This window comes from Clupea harengus, chromosome 7, assembly GCF_900700415.2.
Source record: "Clupea harengus chromosome 7, Ch_v2.0.2, whole genome shotgun sequence".
NCBI classification, from domain to species: Eukaryota; Metazoa; Chordata; class Actinopteri; order Clupeiformes; family Clupeidae; genus Clupea; species Clupea harengus.
In genome coordinates this window covers 7481299-7495434 of record NC_045158.1, presented here as the reverse complement: position 1 = coordinate 7495434, position 14136 = coordinate 7481299, and the positions used below count along the sequence as shown (strand labels likewise).

At 41.9% G+C, this 14136-nt stretch overlaps 1 protein-coding gene across 1 annotated transcript; it reads left to right on the top strand.

Moving 5' to 3' along the window:
• The first annotated feature begins 2511 nt into the window (after positions 1-2511).
• Positions 2512-4883, top strand: LOC116220998 (zinc finger MYM-type protein 1-like). The gene is made up of 3 exons (XM_031569952.2): positions 2512-3517; positions 3631-3733; positions 4279-4883. The coding sequence occupies exons 1-3, from the start codon at positions 2697-2699 to the stop codon at positions 4804-4806; spliced, it is 1452 nt and encodes a 483-aa protein (XP_031425812.1). The 5' UTR covers positions 2512-2696; the 3' UTR covers positions 4807-4883.
• Positions 4884-14136: the final 9253 nt, after the last annotated feature.

Here is a 14136-nt window from a genome sequence, read left to right as displayed (position 1 = left end):
GTGTTTTAAATGGGTCCTCGTTGGATCTTGCGACTTGCGGACCAACCTGGGCAGCCTTTCTGCCTTTCGGGCATGACCCTAGCGACTTAAGGGGCCTGTCTTGTATGGCATGTACAGTATATAGTGTATATTTGTACATAGTCCGTTGATCGCACATGGGGGACATTCAACAGAGTTACGTTACATACCGGTTCGTCATGTGGTTGGTGGTTACGATGCACACCGGTGCCCAGCAGCTTTTGAGGTAGTTTAACCGCGTTTAGTGGGTGTGCCAGAAGTGATACCCAATCACCATCACATGAGGCAACAGGGCGTTTAACCCCAAGGAGTTTATTGCAATTGCAATGCTTTTTCCTCCAGAAATGCAAATTTGAATCAGGAGTCAAGTATCAGGAGGGGATTCAGCTTCACTACACCCTGAAAAAAATGCTTTAACATTCACAAGAGCATTCATGATTCTGAAATCTAAGATTATTGTGTTTACCATGAAAATAACCTTAGATTTCGTCCAAAATTAATAACAAATGTGTCTAAATGTATCCAAATGTGTTATTCAATTACCATTTTAAAGTATGAAAGTGCCAGAATTAAATTCAGCATCCTCTAAAACCTATAAAAAGACTCCAATATTGTAGGAATTGGCCATACAGGGCAAAATATGTGGTCAAATTGGACGATTAAGCTAATAATGCTAATTATGCAAATTATGCAAATTGCTCAACATATGCAAATTAGCATCCGGCAGTTTCTGTATACTGGGGACCCATACTTCACATTTCTGCAAAAAAACTTTGGTGTACTCAACATTTCCGGGTTCACCTAGTTGGCTACTAGACTATAATGGTAATGGGGAACACAAAATAAAACGGCAAAAACATTTTATAGATTTATCACGTATTCACCAATTTACCAGATTAATCAGACACAGCTCAGTTCCTTAAGATTCATAGAATGAGATTTGATTTGCAACAACAGTCAAACGAGAGTGAAGACGTCAGGGTGACGAGCAAAGCAAAACAGTCGACCGACAACAGAAGTAGGCCTACATCTTATAGTTTTACAGCAGTCGATACTAGGCCTAGGCTTTGTTTGTCAACATCGGTAAAAATCCATAGATTATGTGTGTTTGTGATGTGTAATCTTTCTCCTAGCGTGACTTTACTCTAGCTATGAATACAGCAGCATTGCTCAACAAATATAATTTGATTGCTACGGTTTACCGGCACATTAACGTGACGCAACATTGAAAACTGGCAACCACCAATAACTCTTCAACGACAAACATGGGCTTTGGTCCTATCGACTTTTCCTAACCACTATTCATTGACCGCAATGGAAAACATCATGAGGTCAAGTAAAGATGTTGAGTAGAATTCATGAGGACAACTGCGGTGCTAAGAGAATCCGTCTGCACAAGGCTACTAATTATGTGAGAGCGGATGTTATTGATGTGGGCCACGTTGATTGATTGTTGATTGGGTTGTTGTGGGGCGATATTATCTCTATTTTAAGCCCCGAAGCACCATTTCTAAGCATTTAAAGAATTCGAGCGACTCTTATCATGACTGCCACTCAGTGGCGGTGCGTCAATACTGGACGCTAGGGCGCCGCCTTAACATTTTGAGGTGAAAATATGTCAAAAGACATGTCATAAAAACATTATATACCAAATAATTAAAATAACAAATGTACCGTGTTTACGCGTTAAATGTGTGTGGGAGACCGTAAGCCCCTGTCAACAATCACTTAAATGTGACCAAACATAATATATTGCCATTCGTCATCACTGAGAAAAGCCCCTCCATCCTGTAGGGGCGCCGGACACATGGAAGTCTAGGAAGCTAGCTAACTTTTCGCTGTCATTTCAGCAGGGACAGCTTCTCATTGGCGGATTGAAAGTTTGATTCTGGGGCGCACATTTTTGAGACCCTCAGAGACCATCACATCCCATATCAATCCCAAGCATCTACGAGAGCAGCATAGCTAGCAGAGACTTTGTTTTTGTGAGTATGGCGAAATCGGCGACTGAAAACTCTGTGGTATCTCTACTTGTAACACCGTTTAATCGAAGATCAGATGTTGATAAGAAGAGAGTGAAAGACTTGGGACCCGAACGTCCGGATTTAAACATTCAGCAGCAGACCATTGACCGCGGGAGGACGTACAACCGGAGCTTCTCCTACAGCCTGTATGCTAGGCGGAGCTGGTTAGCTGGTTGTTCAGTGAGTGATGCGTTTTTTTGTTTTCCCTGTCTGTTGTTCCAAAGTCCTGGGACTGAAACACTCTGGACTACAACGGGGACAAGGGATCTAAAGCACTTTGCCGAGAAATGTAAGAAGCACGAATCTTGCCGCAGCCATCTAAATAACAGCCTGAAGCTAAACCTCTTTGGAAGACTGAGTATAGCAGAGCAGCTTGACGAAGGGTACCGAATTGGCATTCGAAAACACAACGAAGAAGTTAGGAAAAACAGACACATTATTCTCTCAAGAATAATAGACTGTGTGAAGTTCTGTGGTGCATTTGAGTTGGCCCTGCGTGGTCATGATGAGAGCGAGAACTCGGATAACCCAGGGATATTCCGTGGCTTGGTGGACGTCGTTGCCTCACTTGACAGTGCACTGAAAGAGCATCTCGAGAGCGCGACTGTGTTTAAGGGGACCTCCAAAACAGTCCAGAATGAGCTTCTTGACTGTATGCTGTCTGTTGTGAGGGAAAAGATCATCAGTGAAGTTCAAAGCAGCGATTTTCTATCGATCCAGGCAGATGAGACCATGGATATTAGCACACAAACCCACCTTGTGCTTGTGCTTCGCTATATCAATGGTGCTAATCTGGAGGAAAGACTCTTTGAGTTCATCCCTCTGCAGTCAGCTACAGCAGAGACCATTGCCATGGCATTAAAAGAACGCCTTGCTGCCATCCTCCCAGGTGAGCATAAAAGTAAACTCATCTGCCAGGCATATGACGGTGCCAGTGTAATGAGGGGTGCCACTTCAGGTGTTCAGAAGAGAATCCAGGATGACTACCCAACTGCCCACTATATCCACTGCTATGCCCATCAGCTCAATCTCATAATGCAACAGGCCACCTCTCACATAGTCAAAGTCAAAAACTTTTTTTCCGACCTGGGTGGATTTGCTGCGTTCTTTTCAAGATCCTCCAAGCGGACCGCTGTCCTTGATGAAGCAGTGGCCCATAGACTGCCAACAGCCAGCAATGTGAGGTGGAACTTTCACAGCCGTGCCGTCAATACTGTGTTTGAGCACAGAGATGACCTCATGGAATGTTTTGAAAGAATTCGAGCATCAGGTGGCTTTGATGACAAGACCAGCCAAGAAGCAGGAGGCCACATCAGGCTACTGGAGGATCCTGATTTCAACTTCTTCCTTCAACTGTTTCATCGGATAATGCCACACGTGGACATCCTCTATGCCAAGCTCCAGGAGAGAAACATAGATTCAGTCCATATAAATAGATGTCTCCAGCAGTTCCAAGAGGAAATACAAAAAATCAGGTAATTTCATTATTGTTATTATTCTGTAAGCTTAGTCATAACATTCTTCTTTTACATCAACCATAGCAATAAGACAAATATGATTTGTAAAGTATTATTATTTTTATTTACAGAGATTCAATCCATGCATTGGTGGTGGAGGAAAACAGTGGCTCTGAGCAGCCGAGGAAGCGCCGGGCTGTCAAGGAAGATGAGCTTAGAAGGATTGCTGTAGAGGTGAGTGTCAAAATCAGCAGATGCCTGTGTTAGAGTTTAATGTTTTATCTTTCCCACAGCAGAACACATGTTGGAAATTGTTAGATTTGGGTAAATATCATATCAGACTATAACTTTATCTAAAAGACCAAATACCAATTCAACCCCCACAAGTTAGTGTGTGTGTGTGTGTGTGTGTGTGTGTGTGTGTGTGTGTGTGTGTGTGTGTGTGTGTGTGTGTGTGTGTGTGTGTGTGTGTGTGTGTGTCTCATAGCACTAGGCTAGAGCCATCAAGGTGGCTCCTGGCCTTTTGTCTATGTTGATGAGCCATCAGACCTAGTTCCTGGCTTTGTGTGTCTTGGAGCCAGAGCTATTAGACTCTGATTGTTGGCTTTTGTCTGCAGCCACGACAAGATGGTTGAAGCCAAAGGTTATTAGCATCTATATGGCCATACCTGGTATGACCCTTGGTCAAGCTAGAGGTAGTATGAGGCCTGTTTGTAGTAGGTATTTCCCCACAACTTATCTGTCTGTCTCTGTCTCTCTCTATATATATTTATCTGTAGGTATGTGACACCATACTTGGACACACCAGGGAACGCTTTGCCTTCAAAGACCACCTCATCAGTGCCACCTTACTGCAGGGCCCTCAGTTTGAAAACTACCTCAATGTATTCCCTGACGTTGCTTTGGCCACCACATTGAAGGCCTATCCGATGCTCAATGGAAGTAAGCTGAAGACAGAGCTTAGCCTCATCTATAGCACAGTCGAATTCCGATCCTGTCATGGTGCTGTGGATCTTTTCCAGTTGTTCATGGAAAATAATCTAGTTGAGGTATTTCCAGAGACAGAAACACTGTTGAAGATCATCATCACAACTCCCATGGCCACTGCTGAGGCTGAGAGGTGTTTTTCAACACTGAAAAGGGTTAAAACCTTTCTCAGGAACACCATGACTCAGGAGAGACTGAATGCCTTAGCCATGCTCTCAATGGAACAAAGGCTTGTCACAGACATGCTTGACTTTAACCAGAGAGTTATTGAGAAATTTGCCAACTTGAAAGAGAGGAGGGCTACATTTCTTTACAAGTAGTGGGGCCTACTCTGTCAAACACCCAATGTCTAATGTAAAATGTATCTGTTTCTGAATCTATTCTGCTCTAAACCTATCATGCCCAATGTTACAGTTTGTTGATAGTTGTTAATGGACAGTGTTGAGCACTGTGTTTTCTTGAAATAAATCTTTGTTTCTCAAAACCTCTTGTGTGTCATTTTTCACAGAGATAAAAAACTAAAACTTGAATTAATCGAATTGATTTCATGATAATTCTTACAGTAAAGTGTTACCATGATTTCTTCCTTTGTTTTTAAGGAGCTGAAGTCATGTATCTAACTGATTATGCAGCAGATGCAGTTGAGGTATCACTGAGTGAGTATCAGAGTGGGTATGCCTGAGCTGGGGGGGGGGGGGGTGGGGGGAGACATTTGAAAGTTGAATTTAAATCAATCGAAGTGACTTACAGCACAACAGATGAGTATGCAATCGAAGATGTTGATTATTATGATGACTTTGATCATTTCTTTCTCGATGATTACTGATTTTTTTTTTTAAGTTTATGCATTGAAGGTTATGGGAGTGGCTTTTGTATGGCATTATAACATCAACTTTTGTGAATAACTGGATGTAGATGCCATCAAGAGATTTCGTATGGTTTGGCTACCATGGTACAGATAATAAGGAAATAACATGTAAATATCTCATGCAAATATGCTAGCATCTGACAAATGTCACCTTATATTAGTGTGGGGAGGTGCAGGGTGGTTCACTGTCTTTTGTGACTTTAAAAGTAAAAACATCCAAAATTTGAATATAGCAGCAGAACGTAAACATCTGTTATGAGAATAACATTAGAATGTAATATTAGACAACACAGTACAAAGAGCAGTGTGAGAAAATGTGAATCCATGTCCATTCAATGCCTCTGTACTATTTTATACAGCAGATGTTATTTTTAGATGCCAGAATGGAGCCTCCTTTGTTTGTTGACTTTACACACATTTTTTGTAATTGTGTATACAATTGTGTAATTGTTTTTTTTCTTTGTATTTATATACATTTAGTTATATTTCATCGTATAGCTTGATGTACTCCGGAAAGCACCTTTGGCACAGAAAATATTCTTCTTCTTCGTCTGATTATTATTATTATTATTATTATGTTGATCAAATAATGGCATTTGAGTAACAGTGTGTTTGTGAATGTTAACAATAAAACATTGTGGGAAGAAAAACGTGGGTCATGGTGTGAAGGTAACAGTGAAGGACCACCACAATGTTATTATTGCTTGAGGCATTAAGACCCAGGTGGGAGAGAGGAAAATAAAGTCCAATAAGGATGCACCTCTCACCTGAATTGGATGATGGTCCTCCGTGTCACCAGTAGAGGGCAGCATTTATACATTCCGTTGAATTAATACCACAAGAGGGCAGTATTATATTACGCCTCAAATGCTGTGAATAAAAACATGCTCAGTGTTTTAGTCGTCCATGTCAGATATCAGCTTAAAACAAGAGGTTTGTTAGAAGGTTTGAAATCTGTCCTCATAGGTAATGCCTGTGGTCTTTGAAGACTGCTTACACTGGTTTTTCAAGGGCTTTTCAACTTCTCTATACAAAAGATGATTCAGTTGAGGTGGCTAAAGTGAAAATGTCATTAGAAAATATGTGTTCCAATAAAACCCCAAAAATAATCTAAAGTAAAAAAAGATTTTATGAGTACAGATTAAGCCATTGGTTTAATGTGTCATTGCAAGTAATTATACGTTTTGTTTGATAATTATATTTGATTATATTTTCATATCACTCCATCAAAGTACAGAAAGGCTTTTTTTTGCACTGACCAAAAAGCTGATACAGACAAAGAAGTTGTGAATCTTCTGTGCAAAGGCCCAATTAGGAGCAGAACACAAATCTAGACTGCAGCCTGTTCATGTCGCAACGCCTCACTGCACGGACCCTTACACTACAGCACACCCACAGGCAGGTACATACACACACACACACACACACACAAATCACACACACACACACACACACACACACACACATCCACAGGCAGGTACACACACACACAAACACACACACACACACACATCCACAGGCAGGTACACACACACACAAACACACACACACACACACACACATACACACACACACAAATCCAAGAAAGACCTACCTTTAATACAATGAGCAAGCTTTCTAAAAGGTGCTCCAGCACATAAATCAGCATTGAACAAAGTAAATAAGTAGTCTGGAGGTTCGATGGACTGTTTGACATAAAAAGTGTCTCATCTGTTGGAATAAGGGAATGTGCATTTTATTACTCTCAAGTTGTCTGGAGGTTCTTTTTATTCTCCCAAAAACGTTACTATGTTTCTGACGAGGATAGAATGCCTCTCATTTCTTTATTTTTAATGCTTCTGGCACAGATCCCAGAAGCTGGAGCAGCAGCATAGATGGATAGAAAGAACGTGCGAGAGAGAGAAGTACGGAGAGGGAAAAGCCCAATACATTTCTCTGTGTGAAATGAAAGGAAAACAATCCACTCCACAGAAATATTATCTTAGTCATTGTGACTGGAATCATGTTTCATAGCAGGTAAGTAAGAGTAGAGAAGGACCTATGGGAGCAGGCCTTACTCATAATATAGTTTTGTCCTGTCATCATCAACCCTTATTACAAAGAAACCAGTGGAGCATTTTGAAAAGCACTTTGTCATCGGGGTACAAGCAATGCATTGGTTTACCATAAACATAACTTTGCCCATTGGTTTGCACAAATTTGTAAAAAAAAAAAAAAAACACAACAAGAACAAATTATGCAACTTCTTTTCCGAACAAAACGTGTAATTAAAAACAAGTTGCTCAAAACCATTATTTAATAAGCCTTATAACAAATGGTCCATGTCAGGATTATGTAGGGACTGTAATGTGTATAGAAACTACATGTCTGCATTTGAAGCTGACAAATGCTGATAGACAGAAACTTCTTTTCCATTTATGAACTGTAAGAAGTACACTTAAAGATGTCTCTCTGTTTTCTTCATTAAAAGCACCTAATTGTTGTATTAGATGTTGCATTTGGTGTTTGATCATTTCCGAATGCACAGTGGTATTAAAATGCCTATATGCATAGTCAAAACAAGAAGCTACTTATAATATGGTCCTTCTTTGTATATGTGCATGTATGTGTGTGTGTGTGTGATAGAGAGAGAGAGAAAGAGTATTACAAATATATATCACAGTTCCCTATAGCTGCAAATCACCAGTACTTCAAGCCTGTTATAGGAAATTACAGCCACTGAACAGTTTAGTGGGCATAGTATGTGTGTAGGTTTCTGAGAGAAAAGGGAGAGGGCTAGAAAGAGAGAGGGATACGAATGAAGTGAGAAAAGAGAAAGCATGCCACAGACATTCAGCTGGAGTCTTATCACCAAAAAAGAGAGAAAAATGTGGAAACGCAACAGACTCAAAAGAGACAGTTATATTTGTATTTCGTTCATCCATCCATCTGTCCAAACCCTTCACTAGCCAGGGCTATGCAGTAACTACACAGTGTCTGTGTCTGTGCAGAATGTATTTCTACACTCCTGATCAGTTTCGGATTGGACTTTGACAGGCAGTAAAACGTGTTGAAATCCAATAGCACGGATCCGGCAGACAGTATATCCAATGAGGCGGTGGTTTACTGCATTTGCTCTGACAACCTGCCAATACCAACACTTTTCAGGTTGTAATAGTTTTACAGTTATTATATGGAGGTTGGCAAAAGCCAGTACGTCTCAGTCCTTCAAAAAAAAAAAAGGCTAATTTAATTTTCCAGGAGACTTATGTTTTTTTTAAACTTTATTTCTTTTTTTTTGGAGGAGGCAAGGGGGTTGTCATAATCACTCCACTAGTGAATTGAAAGTGTCATTTATTTGATTACTTCAAAGTGAATGAGTCTGCCCATTTATTCACAGCCACTGAATCAAATGATTGATTTCAATTTACTCCCTGTTCACAGAGCAGCATTTCATTTCTTTCTGGGCCCGGCTCATTACGGCAGGGAAACCATGCACTAATAACTATACTGCTGTGAATGGTCTGTTAAGCAACTATATAAATAAATAAATGCTTCATATTGTAAAGTTGCCAGTAGCCTAAATACTTACATACAGCTAACACCTTGTGTTCATTAGTTCACCTGAGTGAACCATTAGTTCACACACACTGTGGTGCCATGCATTCTCTCTCTCTCTCTCTCTCTCTCTCTCTCTCTCTCTCACACACACACGCACGCGCACACGCACGCGCACGCACACACACACACACACACACACACACACACACACACACACACACACACACACACACACACACACACACACACACACACACACACACACACACATGTACACAACACTGAAAAAGCAAGCATACCGGTTCGACCAGTAAAATTCAACCAACACTTTCGATGGACTCTAATATGGCACCAGAGTAAAAACAAAATACCAAATAGCTCACAAAAGAGTCTGCAAACTAGACACAAGTCTCTCTTCAGAGGGACACATTGTCTAGTCCATGTTTATTGAGATGACAGGGACAGAAGAGAAATTTGTCAGTGTTATTCACAAACTCAGCCATGTAAACACCATTCACATTCTTTTCAGTATCGCTTTGATCGTCTTTGGCTGCCGCCTCTAGTTCAAAGCAAGATGATCACAGACTTGCAGTGGTCATAGTAGATATTTAAACAAAGACTGGAATAAATGTTTTCACAGTAAATCTTTTATATGCCCAATAAACAACCATCTATTCACCTATCCTAAACACTCTCTCACACACACACACACACCTAATGAGTGATGACTGGAAGAAGAAAGCTTGTTTTCAGACTGACTGCTTTATATGGCCCGGGGAGAAATAGCGGAACTGTTGCCCACTGCATGAAAGCCCACTGCATGAAAGCCCACACATCAATTACCACAGCTTCACGGGCTACAAACGCCCGTCTCGGAGGTGGCAGTAACTCAGGCCAACCGTGTGCCCAAACACCGCAGCTCAAAGCTTTCCCAGGGCTGGGAAAGGGACTGTGGCAGAGCCAGTCTGGCTGTGGATCGCTCAACGTGAGTGAGGGGGCATGGTGATAGGAAGGGAGACGAGAGCGAGTGTGGCGGCAGTGGCGATTTTTAGATGTGCTTAGCAAGAGTTCCAAGAATGATTTGAGTCATGATATATCTTCAACACCATCACGTAAACTTAGACACACATACAATACACACACACATACAATACACACACAGACAAAATGTACCATTTTAGGTCTTATTTCAGTCTATAGACACACCTTACACCACACAGGGAGATTTTCTACCTTACAAATCAGCCGTGACCACTTCTGGAATGAAGCATCTCTATTCTCCTTTCACCTGTCATGTGAGTTTATGGTGAGGTAAACCACTGGTTATGGCGTAAAAACCTTGGCCTCACAATTGATCTCCCTCTCACTAAGCGCCTGGCCATACTGGCAAAATACCAGGGGCTCTCTGACCCAGTTGCCTGCAGCTTCCACTAAAGCGCATGCATCAAAGTTTCAGTTTGCCAGTCAGGATGTAAACATGACACCCTAAGTAAACCAAATGTAAAGATAAATGTCCAGACAATTGCAGGGTCCTGGACTGGGGCTCTTTATATTTTAGTTCATTCGGCTGCTTTATTGCGCAGAGGTTTGACTTTTGGACAGCGACATTACCTTTTAATCTCACCCATAAAGACACATTAGAAGCTCGCGCAGGGCAAGCCAAGAATCATACAGCTTTTCCAGGCCCATAATGTATGGGCACTGTAACGTTCCTGGCACAAAGGCAGTCAGCAATAATATTTTCTCTCCTTACCAGACCCGTAGAGCCAAACACAGAGCTCCATCATCGCCATGGATACCTCAGAGACCTTACTAACACTGCCAATGTGGGCCACGATCTGCAGACAGTCGGTAAGTATCTGTGAGTATGTATGTTATTTCCATGAGGAAGTTCACTTCACACACACACACACACACACACACACACACACACGCATCCAGTTCACTTCTTTTCTTTTTTTGCAACATTTGGATTTGTCTTGGGGACACTTTACAATTCTGTGAGTAAAAAACGTATGATACATTGTGACGCAGTGTTGGTAAAAATGTATACTTTCCCTTCCAAGCCAACTTCATTTTATGACAAGCTCTTGAGATAACGAAAGTGATTGTCAAGATGCGAAAGTTGACCTGAAACTTTAACTGGAGGCAATCAGAGGTAAGAACATTCTCCGTGTTCCAGGGTAGTGTGATTGACACGACCCCACTCCCTCAAAACCAGCATGTTGGGGCTGAATCAGTGCAATGAACAGAAGCAGAAGCTTGTTCTTTAAAAGCCTGTGGAATTCCAAATCCTCCTCTCTCAAGTTTCAACCACAACCTCAACATTTCTCGACCGCCCTAATCACGGCGAGGAGATAGATGTAGTTTGCCTTTGTTTTTCCACCATGGGAGAGAAATTGTGTGTGTGTGTGTGTCTGCGTGTGAGAAAGACAGAGAGACAAGAGAGAGACAGACGGGAAGGAGGGAAAGGAGGGAGGCATGCTGGCTTCACTTTCATTGCAAAAATAAAAAAAAGATCTTCCTCCCCAACTCACCCAACTCTCATCACGGTGGCTAGTCATAATAAAGAGGATTGTGCTGACTGGTGTTACTTTTCCAGATCTTTCTCCCTTTCATCCATTCATGCTCGACTGCTGTGAGAACGCTGGGAGGTTGAAAGGTCAGGACTGAAGGAGGAGAACATGGCCGCTCCACTAGCCAAATCCCGACTGGTGAAATAATGGAAGAGAAGGTGCTGAAGGACAGTAGCTCCAGCGCCCCTGTGTTTGTGTAGCCTCCTTCTAGATTTTTTCCCAGAGAAGAATACAATGCACACAGTGTGTGCTGTAGCTCCTCTCACGGATATACTCTTGAAATAAGTCTAGAACCATTCGATATGGTCTTGCCTATTGTCTTTGTCTTGTCTGAGTCAAGTTCAGAATCACAATGGAGGGTTCTAAAACCTATGCTGGAAACAGTGGGTTCCGGAAAGGCAAATGTTTCCATGTGGGACTTTGAGCTCTTTAAGTAATGCAGAATCCTCTTTCATGAGGCGATGGAATGAGGGAAAACTTATGAGGGAAACTAAAGCATGAATAACACACACAGCAGAATGAGCTGCTGTTGAAATGACATCTGGTAAATGATATGCTGTTTGCTGTTTATAAAAGTACATTTAAACCTTCTCTAAACAGCACATCTTGTAACAGAATCGGTTATACCTTCCAAGCGACAACATCGAAGACAGAGAAGCCATTCCACTCCACTTTTCATCCTCCTCTGGATGCCATTTCAGTGTTTAAGCAGGTACTCAGACAGCAGCTGTGGCCCAGGACAGCAGAGCCCTTGTAAGACTTTCTTTTTCATGGTCGTCCCTGCAGGAGACGCAGAGGAATCTGACCCGTTCCCCCCCCCCCCAGTGTCCAGGCTGGTCCTGTAAAACCTTTACATCCACACACACACACACACACACACACACACACACACACACACACACACACACTCAGCCGTGCACATGTATACACACACACACACGCACAGACACACACTCGCACAGACAGTGTGATGGGCCCCCATGCTGCTAAGGGCCACTAAGTGAATGGATGCGGAGAGACAAACAGCACGCAGGGGCTCAGTTAGCATTATTTCTCCCATCCTCTCCAACAGTGTGTGTGTGTGTGTGTGTGTGTGTGTGTGTGTGTGTGTGTGTGTTTGTGTGTGTGTATGCATATGCATGTGCATGGCTGAGTGTGTGTGTGTGTGTGTGTGTGTGTGTGAGGCCAGGCCGGACGTGGGTGGCTGTGATTGATTAGAATGATGGGGTGCCGTCACATCTCATTGGTTGGTTTAATAAGAAATCTCCTCTATGGAGTCTAATTCCTGAAATGGTAAGGGGACAGTGCCCACTAAAAAGTTGAAAGTAACATCTAGGGGTAAGATCTGCCTTCAAGAGCAAGCCCTTTTCACCTAACAATACATATGCCTTCTAGTATACAGTATATTTATGATAAACTGTTTTATGTGATGTTATGAGAAGAAGTACACCCGTATAGTAGACCTTAATCTACTATATACTGTACACATCTACACATAACGTAGTCTTGATTTGCTCCTGTTCCTTGCTTCATCTTTGTTTCATCGGCCAATACTTGTCTTAATCTTCTCTCATCTTTATCTGACTGAACTTGTGTTGTTTTCTTCCAAGAAATCTTCCATTTTGGGTTCACATTCATTACATGTGGCAGGCCATGGTCGCACACAGACACTCCAATGATGATGGGTCACATCTTCCAGAGACAGTTCAGTAATGCTTCTGAAGGTGTTACTCAGGGCCTATAGCAGTGTCATGAGTTGCTTTCCAAAATGCATTGAGTCATATGCATTAGACAGGTGAAATTGGGGTCTTTTTCCATGATGTGACAACAAATTATTCCCACATGACCATCAGCAATGAAAATGACCCGTTGGCCTTTCCCCCTCAATTAAATGGTCAGTTAACCCATCTAGCACAAAGGATACTCCTCATAGCCAAAATGGCAATAAACTGCACCATTTTCTACGGCTGCCACAACTGTCACCAGCTGTGGACATCATAAGAGTTTCATATAAATGTTTAAAAAATAAAAATAAACAGAGGTTAATTATAGAAAAACTCTCTTGATGTAAGACATAACACAGCAGGACAGAGAGCATTTTGTAGAAATACGTCACAGAACCAAACAAGTCAATGCCACAATTCATATAGCTTTACACTGACCATTGGGCAGCTTTCGTCAGGCTCTTGGCAAACGCCTCTGCAAATCTTGGCAGTGCCCCATAAAAGTATATGCAGTAAATGCTGAGTGCAAGTACCCATGTCAGAATGATGAAGGTAGGAAGAGGATTAGCTCAAGAGTTTGTAATTCAGAGCAGGAAAAGTTTACTTGTGGGAGTCAACAGACAGATGGCTTGAAGAGAAAAAGAAAAATTGATATGTACATAATTTCCTTTAGTGCGAGTCAATACATTCCTAAAATAGTGAGTTGTTTCTGTTGGGACACCTGGGTGTGCTTGGCTGAGACGTTTTAAGAGAACATTTGGAACCACATACTGTAAGTTCCTGGTAGAGCTATTTGGAGATAAAAGGGTTACACTCAGCAAAAAAGATGGTTCTAAGGAGAGAAGCTTGAACTCCCGTACTCTAGCATGAATGGTAACCTCCAGTCTAAGGTCTGAGCTACCACTTGCACTGCTCAATTAAGCCTGAACGTTTTAGGTTTTT

What these genes read in the sequence shown, in the direction of transcription:
- LOC116220998 (XM_031569952.2), top strand. Translation starts at nt 2,697, where the DNA reads ATGCTGTCTGTTGTGAGGGAAAAGATCATCAGTGAAGTTCAAAGCAGC. An exon ending in GAGGAAATACAAAAAATCAG is followed by an intron (nt 3,518 to 3,630) that starts GTAATTTCATTA and finishes TTTTATTTACAG; the next exon opens with AGATTCAATCCATGCATTGG. An exon ending in TTAGAAGGATTGCTGTAGAG is followed by an intron (nt 3,734 to 4,278) that starts GTGAGTGTCAAA and finishes ATTTATCTGTAG; the next exon opens with GTATGTGACACCATACTTGG.